Source organism: Haemorhous mexicanus, chromosome 1 (assembly GCF_027477595.1).
Source record: "Haemorhous mexicanus isolate bHaeMex1 chromosome 1, bHaeMex1.pri, whole genome shotgun sequence".
Lineage (NCBI taxonomy): Eukaryota > Metazoa > Chordata > Aves > Passeriformes > Fringillidae > Haemorhous > Haemorhous mexicanus.
Genome location: NC_082341.1, coordinates 84,475,900 through 84,489,156, shown reverse-complemented (window position 1 = coordinate 84,489,156; position 13,257 = coordinate 84,475,900). Strand labels below are relative to the sequence as shown.

General features: G+C 38.5%; 1 protein-coding gene across 4 annotated transcripts in view; it reads left to right on the top strand.

The window, feature by feature from the left end:
* Positions 1-13,257, top strand: part of TENT4A (terminal nucleotidyltransferase 4A) — a 58,236-nt gene that overhangs the window by 17,639 nt on the left and 27,340 nt on the right. For all 4 annotated transcript variants that reach the window (XM_059855109.1, XM_059855099.1, XM_059855094.1 and 1 more), the window contains exons 5-8: positions 1,255-1,362; positions 2,108-2,236; positions 3,291-3,504; positions 9,927-10,053. In XM_059855109.1, the coding sequence (XP_059711092.1) occupies positions 1,255-1,362; positions 2,108-2,236; positions 3,291-3,504; positions 9,927-10,053 (578 nt within the window). The remainder of the gene's footprint in view (positions 1-1,254; positions 1,363-2,107; positions 2,237-3,290; positions 3,505-9,926; positions 10,054-13,257) is intronic.

Sequence of the window (13,257 nt, the reverse complement as noted above, 5' to 3'; positions counted from 1 at the left end):
CAGTAAAATAAATTAACTGCATAATATTTTTCCACTGACCTTTGAGGGAGATTTGTTAAGCCAGTAACTAGAGCTGTCTAGCTTTCAGCATGCTTTTCAGGTTGTCTTGTTTCTGATGGCATAGTGAAGTATTCCAAACCTAACATTGGGTTTTCCTGTCCAATATATACTATGTGAGAGCTTTATGTCAGTTGGGAGACTGATGTGTGGTATCCCTTGCATCTTTCTTGTAAGCCTGAATCATGTTGAATATGTTAAAAACTTAATGCATGAGAATTTTATGTTACTGAGCAAGTGATGTTTTCTTCAGGGGACTAAGGTGAGTATTCCAAACTTCTGTTAGCAAGCTTCTGTCTTTAAAACAGTCTTCCTCTTTTAGGTTCGTAATATTCCTGTGGCTTTCATTAGAGTAGCAGTACATAACAGTAGGTTTGATAGTCTTTGGTTTAACTGAGAACTGTTGGGATTTTCCGAATCTGTATTACCAGTTAATGATGGAAAATGGCACTAGGCTAGGCTTACAATTCTACTATTCCTTCTTATTTTTTTCTTCTGATATTGGTATAAAATGATGCTATACTTCTGCTCTTTTCTGTTTTCAGTTTCAGATTAAAAATATGAGGAGTTCAGTTTAAAATAAGTGTTATCAGCTGAAGTTTAGGTTATGATTGTTAGATGGTTTCATAGGGCACTGCCTTCCAGGTGGTGGTGTGAAGCTAAACTACATATTCAGTCATTTTATATTAATTTATTCCTGCCATATTACTATGGTGGCTTTGCTTTAATTCTTCTGGCTTTCATTTGACTCTGCATTGAACCAGTTCATCTTGATAAACCATCTGGCATTACTTTCTGCTAGGCTGGTTTCCTGTCAGTTCAGTGAGTGAATGGTGCAATACTGGGTCACAGGAATGCAGTTCCCACAGGTTATGAGATTACAAATCTTCCATTAATTAGAATGAGTCATTAAATTAAGTAAATTGTCATATGAAACATTGCTGTTGCAACTATGAAGGCACATAGCTAATGGCTATGGTAGAGTACCAGAGTGATGGTAAGTTAATGTGGTTGTACATTAATCACCTCCCTAGAAAGCATTCAGTGGTCAGTCAGGTTAGGATTGTTACCTCCTCTCAGGCAGATCTGATAGTTGCAATCATTTGGACTGTTTATATTCATGTGTCTTGAGTGAGCTAGGGAACAGCACCAGTGTTGTATTGCTGGGGATTCACGTTCTTGTCTTAATCTTTTCAGGTACCAATAATAAAACTCACTGACCAGGAGACAGAAGTGAAAGTTGACATCAGTTTTAATGTAGAAACTGGTGTGAAGGCAGCTCGATTTATCAAGGAATACATGAAGGTATCAGCCATGTATTGAATGTTATGCTACTTACCAAGGATGTGCTAGATGCTTAGCTAACCTTTTTTGGTATGGCCTGACAATTTATTGCTGAAGACTGTTTTCATTAATAGTAATTAAACATGTATATTTTAATTGATTATCTATTGGTGTCCATTCAGCGTTCCCTTTGAGTGCTAGGTGTTTGAATAAACCTGTACACTGTGAAAGAGCTTCAATGGTCATGTCTAGATGTACAGATAGGCACTAAACTTTGGTCATGTCTAGATGTACAGATAGGCACTAAACTTTGCTTCTGAAGCAAGTCTCTTTTCAGGTTTTGCTTACCTTGAATTTAAGTGATGCTGCATTATGAATACTGTCCTGCTAAACTATCAAAAACAATTCTTGTGTAGCTACACACTTAAAAGTTTCCTTTCATGCTCTGTAGTAAAAGTACTATTTAGAGTAAAAGCTTTGACTATAGTAAGTGACATTGGCATTCAAAGAAGGATCTAAAAGTCTTACTGTTTAGGTGGGAAATAAATTTGATACGTAAGGTCTTTGATCAAATAAGAGTTGAAGTCTATCATCTCTTTCTAGAATTAAAAAAAACAAGCTTCAGTTCTTCCTCTGGAAACACTGTATAGCACACCACTGGAAATATTTTTGTATTAGATGAATCTATGTGTGGTGAGATTGTGTACTTCTTTATTTGTTTTGGAATGTTGACGTTTTCATTGATAAAACTTGTTTTTCTTTGCAGAAATATTCTTTGCTACCTTACTTGATTTTAGTATTAAAACAGTTCCTCCTTCAGAGGGATTTGAATGAAGTTTTTACTGGTGGAATTAGCTCTTACAGCCTAATTTTAATGGCAATTAGTTTCCTTCAGGTAAGTCTGTTCCTTATTTGTTTCCGTGTTCTTCAAAATATTTTAGGTTCTGTATCTATGCCCTTTTATTGTACTGTTTCTTCAGATGCCCCTTGCAAAGTGCAGCATTACTGTTATGCTGTTACGGCTCTGAGTGTTGGACTCTTTAAAGATCCTGTGGAGTACCTCTCAAACATCCAGTATCTATCCTGTGTGAGCTGGAACAGCAGCAATTGCCTTGTGAAAGGCATAGAGGCTGTGCATTGCTCTCTACACCAGGGCCTCTACCTGAATCATCTTAATGGTGCTTCATAAATCTGCAGGATGCATTTTTGTCTTTTGCTTCCCAGACTACTGGTACTGAATGTGCAGAGTAGTTGATTTCAATGTTTATTAAAATGATGAAATCCAACAGTCAAGTTCTTTTTTTTTCCTTATATATTGGTTAGGTTTTGACATGCTTAAGACTGGCAGGTGCTGTACTTGACTGATGAAATAGTCACAAGTTATAATGTTAGAAACAAGTTACAACTTCTCTTAATACATTTTTGTGACAGTGAGCCTCCTATAGGTATGATGAGGTATGGAGTTAGCATCTCTCAGCAGCTGTGGTAATGGAAAACTTAAATATTCTGCTGCTGGTGGTGTTGACTGATATATTGCTATGGATTTTGTGTACCAAGTGTAATAAGTAGAGATAGAGACACAAACTGTATTTCATTTGGGGCAACTAGATTGCCCCCCACTTTCTGAAAGCATTGAGGGATGGATTAGCTGTGGAAAATCAGGTACTACTTTGTTACTAAGTAGGCTGTAATTTAGTATGCAGTACTTATTTCTTGTTTTTGACTTAGGGAAAATAATTCCACAATCCTCAAAAAGCTACATGAGGAAAGATGAAAGAATTCTTTGGCTTTCAGATACTGCTGAAGTGCTGCCCCCTCTAGGTTGTGTAAGAGTGGTTTAAGTACATGAAGAGTGAAATACTCAGCTGTTTAAATGAGCTTTTTGTTGCCCTGTGTTATGGTCTGAAAACTACTAATTTTTTATATGCAAAAACTGGTTTGTGTTACAGCTACATCCAAGAATTGATGCCAGAAGAGCTGATGAAAACCTTGGAATGCTTCTAATAGAATTTTTTGAACTTTATGGAAGGAATTTTAACTACTTGAAAACTGGTATTAGAATAAAAAATGGAGGTGCCTATATTGCCAAAGAAGAAATCATGAAAGTCATGACTAATGGATACAGACCATCCATGCTATGTATTGAAGATCCTCTTCTGCCTGGTAAGACTGCACACTTCTTGCAATATTCCGGAGCTCTGGCTCAGCTTGTGCTCTCAGCTTGCGTTAGTCCGTCAGATGAGTTAAGAAGCTGCACTGGGAAGAGGCTTTTGCTGCTGTAGAGGTACAGCCAGGTAGGAGGGTTGAGGGATATGGGCCTGAGGTCTCACAAGATTCTTAGCCTGAGTAAATTGGATTACATACAAACAGTGCAGTTGCATAGTGCTTTGGAATCCAGAACTGTGTTGAGGACATAATGAGATTCTCTGACAGCATTGAGTGGTAGTGAAAGAAAGAATTCCAGGAAATCCTGCTAGGGGGATTGTTGGCAGAACAGCTCTCCATTATTTGCTGTGAGAATGAGATGGGAAGGTGTAGTTTTACTGCCACAGTGTGTGGTGCCATACTTCAGGTAAGTTGCACCATATGGGAAAGAAATGCCCCAGGTGCAGAGCCAGTCCTGCAGGGTGGTACCATAGAGACTGCACAGGAACAGGGGTGAGTATCTGCAAAAAACAGATGCAGTAGTGGTGGTGTGGAGAGCACTTTACATAACTGGCTTCTGTGCTGCACAGGGATCTTTAGGGAATGCCAGTTAGAGTTTTAGAGTTGCATGTTCTTTTGATAGTACTTAACATAAAATTTTTTTTTTAAGATTTGGTTTTAATTCAGTAACCCTCAAAATAATTGAGCTTAATTTTGGCTAAATGCCTCGGGGAAAATTTCCAGCTTTATAGTACTCAGTTTGTATTCTATTTAGACCATCACAAGTAGCTGAAATTCCAAACCAGCTTTTTAACAAAGTCAATTTTCAGTTAATTTGGACTTCAGCACAAGTATTTCTATAATGTAATTGGCAGTCCAAGTCCATACTGTCACATTTTGTGTGTAGACATTTTACAGCACTTTTAAAGCAAACACCATGGATCAGGAGCTGAAGTCTGGCACCTTTTAAATACTCAATATGGTGAATGTTCATACTTGCCTAGAACAGGTTTCAGGCTGTGATGCTCATTGGTCTAACCATGTCTCTGATATGTTTGTAACTCTGTGTCCATCATGACTCTTGTACTTGGCAAGGCAGAGGTTAGGGTGTGATTGTGCAGAACTGTCATTGTCGTTGAGATTTCCTTTAGGAGCTGTGTACTTACTTGCCTGAAGACCCATTTGAATAGCAGCATGAGCCACAATTGTTTAGAGTCAAAAATCCTTACTGCCCTTCTGTTCTGTTCCTTTCTATCTGCTGGGGACTGAAGGGGAATAAATTGTGTGTGCTATGCCATGTTTTAATCACTGCCAATAGTACTCTGGAGAAGGAAAAAAAAAGTCTAGTAGGGACTCTGAACTGTTCCTCCTAGCATTAATCTTGCAGAAACAAAGAACTGTAGTTTAGAAGAAAGAATAGCTGTATGCTGTCAAAGAGTTGGTAAGAATTAAATTAAATAAAGAGTTTATATGGTGTGAGATAATATAATTCTTACAGGGCATAGTGTTTTGGAAATGGAAATGAAAACTGACAATATTTTGAAGTTATCTGACCACTGTGTCTCATAGGGATATTTTTCAGCAGCTACCACAGACCTTCAGAACTTGCCAGAAGAAGCTAGGAGGAAAATTACATAGCACATATAGGATATCTCTTTGAATCAGATCTGATGAGTACAGCCTCCTTAGATTCAGACTTAATCACATATTCGTACAGTATCTAAAATTGCCTGTCAGGTGTATGTTAATAGCGTCTAGAATTCTGTTAATTAGTTTAATTCTGTTATTCCTTCTGTCCCAGTACAAAAATCTTTCCCAAGGGTTCAGGTCCTTGCCCAGTTTACAAGTCATCTCTGAGTTTGTGTTCAGATCCACTCAATGTCTGACTCTGAGGGTTGGTGGTAGTACTGTGAAGGAGATGGGAATAAGTTATTTTCATAAAGAGTGGACACAGATGTCTCCACTTTAAGCTGCTGGTGAATTTTACCCCTGCAAACCTGTGTTTGCACTGTATGCACAGGTTTTTAACTTTGTTTTTCAATCTTTTTTTTTTTTCTTTCTTTTGTTTTTGTAGCCTGATCACTGTCTATAAGGTTCCTTTTAAACCTTGGAAGAATACTTGGAAAGATAGCTTCTTAATCCCAAAATGAGACAAAAAGTACAGGGATGAAAAAAGCTCTCCCTTTCAATTTCTCAAAGATTATCAAAGTAGTGTAAAAGTCACTCCTGTCAGTGTATGCAGTAGTTCAGCAATGGGATACTGAAGGGTATAACTCAAAAGAACAGCTTTAAAGTGGTCTTGCAGGGAACAGAAATGTGTTTAGTGGGATTAGTTTCTTAAAGTTGAAGGAACTGTTTTTTGTTCAGTGTGAAATGGTGTGATGTCTGGCTAAGCGATGAAAGGTGTCATCAGAAGGATGTGATACATCACTCTAACCTGCTCATTACCTTGTGTTAGTTCCTGGATTTGGGAGGAACAGGCATCCAGGTTTCATATTGTGTTGTTGTTTTGGTTGCAGTGGGTTTTCTTAGGTTCTCTTAGGTACTGCAGCGTTTCCTCAGAGATTCTCAGAGACTGATCATTGTGTGCCAGAAGATAATTTGTGTGATTTAAGAACCAGGATTCCAACAAAAATGTCAGAAGTCGACACTTCAAGTGGGGACCTTGTTGAGGTCCAGATTTGAGTTATCAGACTAATGTAGCGGTGATGCATTTTGAAGTAGTCATTTATACTTGGTCTTTGTACATAGTTTAAGATCCTTCATCTTGAGTTAGTGTCCTAGGACAGGGTAATGAAATGAAAATCATTCCCTTAGCATTGTCTAAAGGAGTTTCCATAAACATCTTGTAGCTGCACCGTTTCAGTTTCTCAAAGCACTTGTCCTTTTTGAAAAATATATAAAAAAGTAAAAGCATTTATTAAAGAGAGCTGCAAAGCCAGGCTCCTAGAAGTTTGTTCACAGGAATATGTTGGAGGAGGGTAGATGATGTCATCTTGGAGGTTTGTCTGGAGTTGGTCTACCAGTGTCCTGTCAGACATAACTTTGCAGTTGACAAATCTTTTAATCTCTGGCTGTAAAACAGACTTGGCATTTACCCAGCAGACTGTTGGGAGGGCTTGTTGTTTTATACCTTTGTGAATCAGGTGATTATCAAGGTCCTCCAACCATTGTGATGCTCAGAACAGAAATAATTTTTGGTCTAGTTTCAGACTGGCAGTAGCTAGAGTAGCTAAATTGCTACTCTTTAACACCAAGTTGAAAACTTGGAGTTCCACCTGTGCAGCTCCATTCATGAGCAAGTTTGTTCTTCATTCTGAATTGCTGTGGGCAGTAATGAAAGTTCTAAACCTTTAGTTCAATGTGTTTCCTTGGAAAAGAGAATCTTTAACTTGCAGGGTTTATTATGTTTCATGTTGCTTGCTTCTGCATCTTGATAGGCCACAAGTATGGGAAGTAAATAGATTTGAGATTGGCAACATCTATGAGATTCTCTTCTAGCCTCAGTGGCTGCCCAGAATGATTCGTTGCAGCTTTTCAGTATCAGCTATCTGTCATTAGAACCTGTAAATATATATGTGTGTGTGTATAAAGCATAAATGTTTATAAAAATACACAGGTTCATTGAAGTTAGCATTTGAAAGAACCTCTTTAATGCTGAATGTTGCAAAAAGCTGTCTACTAGCTAATAGCTTAACATGAATGGGTCTGCTTCAGTTCTAGCTCATGGTCTTACCTTTACCTTTTCAGGCCGTGTTCTTAAAACCGCTTCAGGTAAAGGAAGGCTACCTGATGGAGTGGTAATACTGATAGCAAGTGATGGAAATTTTGGACATGCTCCTTTAGGGATGAAGGCTTTGTAAGAAAGAATAAGGATTGAATTATACATGAAATCACACACCATTGTTGTCTGCTAATGTACATCTGAGGATTGAAGTATGTATGATTTTTTTAAAGAGTGACAGCATTTGAGTTGCGTGCTTTAACTGATCAGTCTAGATTGTGACCAAAGAAGGATGCTCAGTTACGTAAGACGTGGCTCTCTAATGAGAGTGATCTCTCAGAAGAAAATCTATTCAGGGCAGCAAATGCAAATGTGTGATCTTCTGGCTTCTTTAATATGTTGTTTTGTGGATTGGCTAGGGTCATCTTTATACAGACTTGACAGGTCAGTTCACAGTAGCTCCTGCTGCAGCCCAAGTAAAAAGCTCTGCAGACTGTATAATTCATTAAGACCCGTTAATTCAGACATTTTTATGAAGGAGTTACAGGTGCAGAATGAGGCAATCCAGGCACCCAAGCATGCCATGGTATGGCATGAGCTGTTCTGTCTCTGTTCTCAAATCTGCTTCAATCAAGACTCAAACACAACTTCATTGATTTAAACTAAACTGCCCAGGTTTGCTGTAATTGGTTTAGGAAAGGCTTGTGATTTCTTTTGCTGGCACAACGGAGGAGGTAGTGGCGACTGCTGAAAGGAATAGCCAATATTTTGTGGCAGCCCTGTCTTCATTTTGGTATAACTTTATGCAGGATACATGCCAAATGTACCTGCCTAGCATTGGGTTAGACTAAACGAATAAAGATTCTTTGAGTGCACGTTGAGTGTGTATTCTTAGTTAGTGTTATGTGAATTTATAGAATTATTTTGGTTGGAGAAGAGCCCTAACATTAAGTCTAACCATAGAATGACTTTAATTTAGTGGTAGGTGTGTTTTTCGCCACTTGTATATATTCCATTTCTGTATTCCTTCTCAGTTTAATTCTCTTACATATCTAGGTTTAGAATATCATTATGTGGCTAGACACAAGTGTCCTACCTCTGAAAAGCCCTTGCAGAATTAATCATTACTTTTTTAGTATAATTAGCATTGTGTTCTGGTTTCACGACCACTAAAACATTTTGGTCACTTTTCAGCACCTTTGGACTAAGTCCTTTGTGAAGTCCTCTGTGAAGAACATTACCATGTGTTTCCTCCTAGATTCACTGTCCTAGGCCCACACTGATCTCTGCTTTTACTTCAGAGTAGAGTCCAAAAGCAAATAAACCATTTGGAGAGGCTTCTCTAACTTTGAGCCTAGTGGCTGCTGTATACAACAGTGGTGCCTTCAGAGCAAGATACTCAGTTATGTCAGTAAACAGGAAGTATTTCTTGATCGGTTTTTATTTGACCATGTGAATTACTGGAAAAATTCTGTTTTCCCAAAATGCTTTTATATTTTGAGTTAGTTTTCATTGATTATGCTTTTCTGTTAGAGTGGCATTATGGTTGGGGAATTTTGAAAGGAATCTGTTTTCTTCCCCTGGATGACAAATTTCAGCAGGTTGTCTATAGTGGCTTGCTGGAAAAAACACTCGAGAGTGAAGTGTTCCTCTAAAGTCAAACTCAGCCTTGTTGGATTCTGTCCTCCAAAGGATGGATTCTGTCCTTTACCCATCAATTTTTCAAAGCAGATTTTTTTTTTTTTTTTTTTTTTTTAATTCATGGGCTCTCATCTTATTTTCATATTTGGTGGTTCACCCCTTTCTAGTGTTCTCACAGCATTTCACACATCATTCTGAAGGAAGGACCCTTGCCCTGTAAGCAGTTTTCTACCTACTCAAGACCTAGTCCATATTTTATACCATTTGAAAGCAGTTTTATTTATGTTTCTTAAATTGAATGCTGACAGTGAATTTTGATGTCTGATGCCAAAACCATCCACATGAACCTCCCAAATGCCTTCTGCTAGTAACAGCAAGATAGTTCTAGGTATCAGATGGGTGATCTGTTCTTGTACATTGTCACTGATACAATGTTCTTAACATCTGTAGTTCTTCACATGGCAATAGACTTGGTAAGAGTTCCAGTTAAAATGTCACTCATTCCTAAAGTAGGGCAGTTGAGAGTGCTACGAACTTGATCAAAAACAGTGCTATAAAAGCTTCTGGAATCTTCTATGATAGTTATTAAAAACTGGCTTATCCTGTGGAGATAAATCTGTATGTGCTGGTTTATTAATCTGTAGTTTTGATAAGGTTAAGTAGGGTTTTATGTAAGTCTCTATGACATAATGAAGGTTACACAAATGAAATTTTAAACTGAATTTGGCCTGCAGAACTCTACTGGTAAGTGAGACATGGTACTTTGAACTTGGTAGGTTCCCTCTGGAAGACAGCTCTAAGAGGTTTAAGCTGATCTCTATGCTCTATTTCTTTCAAGGACTATATATGAGTATTTTAGAAGTGCTAAATGGAGTGCGTATTGTTAAGTGTTATTCCTAAGGTCGACTTCTTTTGTTGAAGTAGGCACACTTGGGCGTTCCTGATGTGGCTAGGATGGGATAACTGGTTTAAACAGAATTAAGCTGTATTGTGAGGCTTCTGAGCTTTAAGTATGAGTAATGTTTTGGTAACTGATGTTAAAAAAGTTGATCTGATGACTGTCACATTATTTCAGGAAACGACGTTGGCAGAAGTTCTTACGGTGCCATGCAAGTGAAGCAAGTTTTTGATTATGCCTACATTGTTCTTAGCCATGCAGTATCACCACTTGCAAGATCATATCCAAATAGAGATTCTGAGAGGTAATTAGTTCACTTTTTCAATATCCATTTGTCTGTGTAATCAGTTAGGAATGTTTGGTTCTAGATTCATAAAAGGAATGTTATTATTTATTGTTTAACTGTGGTTGTATTGAAATCTGCCCAGAAATTTAACCTGCCCAGGGATATGAGAGTGCAGTGCCTCAATGTGCAGCACTGAAATGAAGCGAGTATGGTAAAACCCAGGATGAGTCCAACATTCTGCTTGTAGTATTTCAAAGGAGGGTTTGCTGGTTTAATGTTTAGTATGATGCATGTCTGTGTTGTGGCAGAAAGAAATGTGTGTGATCAGATTACTTGTTTAGACAATTAGAAAACTAGACAACAAGGCTAAGAATTTCCCTGGTTCTTTAATAAATGCTCCCATAAGCTGTTTTAAAAGATTTGATATGTATTTAAGGATTTAAAAAGACTTAAAATACTATATTAAAACCTAATAGAATCAGTCCAGTTTGATCATGTTGCCAGAACTGCCATTAAAAGTAGCATGCTTCTAGACATGCCATTTTTAATGCAGTTCTTAATGTCTTTCATAGAATACAACCAGTGCTTTGAGCTCTCACCTTTGCAACTTCTGGTTTTTGAAAGAGAGGGGAGAAAGATAATGAAGGCATGGCTGCCATGTGGTTTTTCCATTCATGTATCTGCTCTAGCACCTTTTGTTCTAACCCTTAGTGTGAATTTGGGCTAGATCAGAGGATGTCTCTTCCCCGAGACTTCCCTAAAATCCCAGTGGCTTTGAGCTCCCCAGATAATCACAGGGAAGGATGGCTGTAAGATGTCACATAAACCATCTCAGTACAACTGCAAACTCTAGTCATGATGTAAACTTTCAGCATTAATGTCATTGGAAGGTGAAATAGTTTCCTCTAGTAAGCTTACATCAAAGTGGACACAGTCTTTCACTTGTGAGTTGAAAACTGACAGTACTTGAGGAGTGCCTGTAAATCCTTTAGGTTTTTAGTGGTATTAAATTCACAGAGGTTGAGACTGCACTGTGTTGGAGGTACAGAAGGAGGGGTATGGAGTGTTGCACACTGACATTTGAGACTGCTGTCTTAAGATATTAAAGGTCACTGTTAAATGTGTATTGGCTGACAGTTCTTGATACTGAATGAAACTTTGTTTTTATCTAAGTACAGGTAGACTAGCCTAGGGATTCCTGAAGTTTTGCTTGTCTTGTGTCCTGGTCTCCGTTAACTTCTCTGTTTTTCTCTGAAGAATATAGCCATTCTCTTATGAGGTGTCTTTATTTACTACAGGCATCAAAAAGTATATTTGTATAGCATCTAGTGGGAGGCTCAGATGTTATCACTATATGCACTTTGCATGGACTTGCACTTGTTACTGTATCTGGGAAATGTTTGAATTTTATTCACAACTGCAAACTCGTGGAGCAGTCCCAGCAGCAGTGTTCAGGTGTCGTGTCTGACCTGTCTTTGAGTTCTGGGCTGTCTCTGCCAGTGACATCTGAATCTCAGAACCCATCATGCCACTGGCTTACAAGGTTTTCAGCATTCAACAAATTACTGTATACAAATAGTTCCCCTAGCACCAGTCTTGTCAGTGCAAAGGACTTGTAAATGGATGATGAGCTGTTTGGTAACAAATCTGTTTCAGAAGTCAACATTCCATGTTTGGTCTCAGTTAAACCTGATGTGCTTGGGTAATCCAGGTATGTTTGTGGATCCCTCTTCCTGCTGTAAGGCAGAGTGGTCCGTGCTCTGTGTAAAGACCTTTCTGGTTGGCTTGACCTAAAGCCTGGCCATCTGGGAGCTCTTTGTCCTGATCCATTTTTTCCCTTTTCTAGATTTGTTAGTAAGTAGGTTAAAATATAGCATAGCTGTAACTATAAACAGTAGGCTCCATTTAAGAGCAGGGACTGGCTTCTAGTAGAACATCACATTCTACTAGAGGGATCAAGACTAAATGAAGATTACCTGACAGGATAGGAAGTTGCAGGAGGCTGAACTCCCCAGGCTGAGTTTATTCAGTTTTGTCCTAATTTTGGGCTAGTTTTTTCCTCAGTAGGATGGTTCTTGAACTGTCTGATGGCTTTGACTTTATATTTCCTCTTCCCAGGGAAGGTTTCTGTGTACAGAGTTCTATTTTGTAGATGATACTCAGTAGATTTCACATCTTTCTTGGTGATTGTTGTAGTTCTTTTTCAGGGTCAGTCCAACACAAAAATGTCTGCATTAATTGAAGGCTTTCTAAAGGGTTGCTGCTTCTGGTAGTCCCAGTGGGGGGGAAAAAAAAAGTCAGATAGTAGTCCTTCTGCAGCATAGGCCTTTTTCTTCATCATGTTGTGTGGTAGCAAGTCCCACAGAATAAGGGATAGATTCACATCACTTACTACCTTCATCATTCAGGCTTCCAAATAGAACATCTGAGGTGTAGTGGGAATTAAAAGCTATGTCCTATTATGGAAAAGCTTTCTTCTCAGTGGAAACAGTAATCAGTTGAATCCTGAAGTGTTAAGATAATGTCTGTAACTGTTTCTTACAGTTACAGAAATTACCTTAACACTATTTTGTCCTCAGTCAATCTTACCTATCCCCTTCTGAGAATGGCTGAGGAGAGTTTGATTGACAGTTTGGTTGATTTTATTAGAGCAAGCAGATTCCTGTCATCTTGGAAAAAGGAGTTTCCTCTTAGGAAAACAAGACTGATCCATTTTGAACTTGTACAGCTTGTATGCAAGATAAAATTTGGTGTTGTCTTCAGCCAAGGTGACTGAAAGTTGTGATTGATTTCTTAATATTTAGGGCTGCAGAGACATGAGTCTAGCTGTGAAATAGAGTCATGGGCAGGATATCTCCTGCTTAAGGATTGGTGTTAGTATGTGCTTTGAACAGCTTTCATGTGATCTTTGCTCCTAGCCTGTCTCTGGGAAAGAGTGTGCCATCTCAAGTGAGCTCACTTCTTCAGTCTGTGAGGAATGATATTTTCACAGAATCATTTAGGTTGGAAAAGACCCCAAAGATTACTGGGTTCAGCTGTTAACCCAGCAGCCACTCTTGTGTTCACCACTAAACCGTGTCCCCCAGTGCCGCAGTTACATGGCTTTTAAGTCCGCCCAGGGACAGTAACTTCATTTCTTCCCTGGACACCCTGTTCCAGTGCTTGACAACCTGTTTGTTGAAATTCATTCTTTTATCTAATCTGAACCTTCTGTGATGCAGC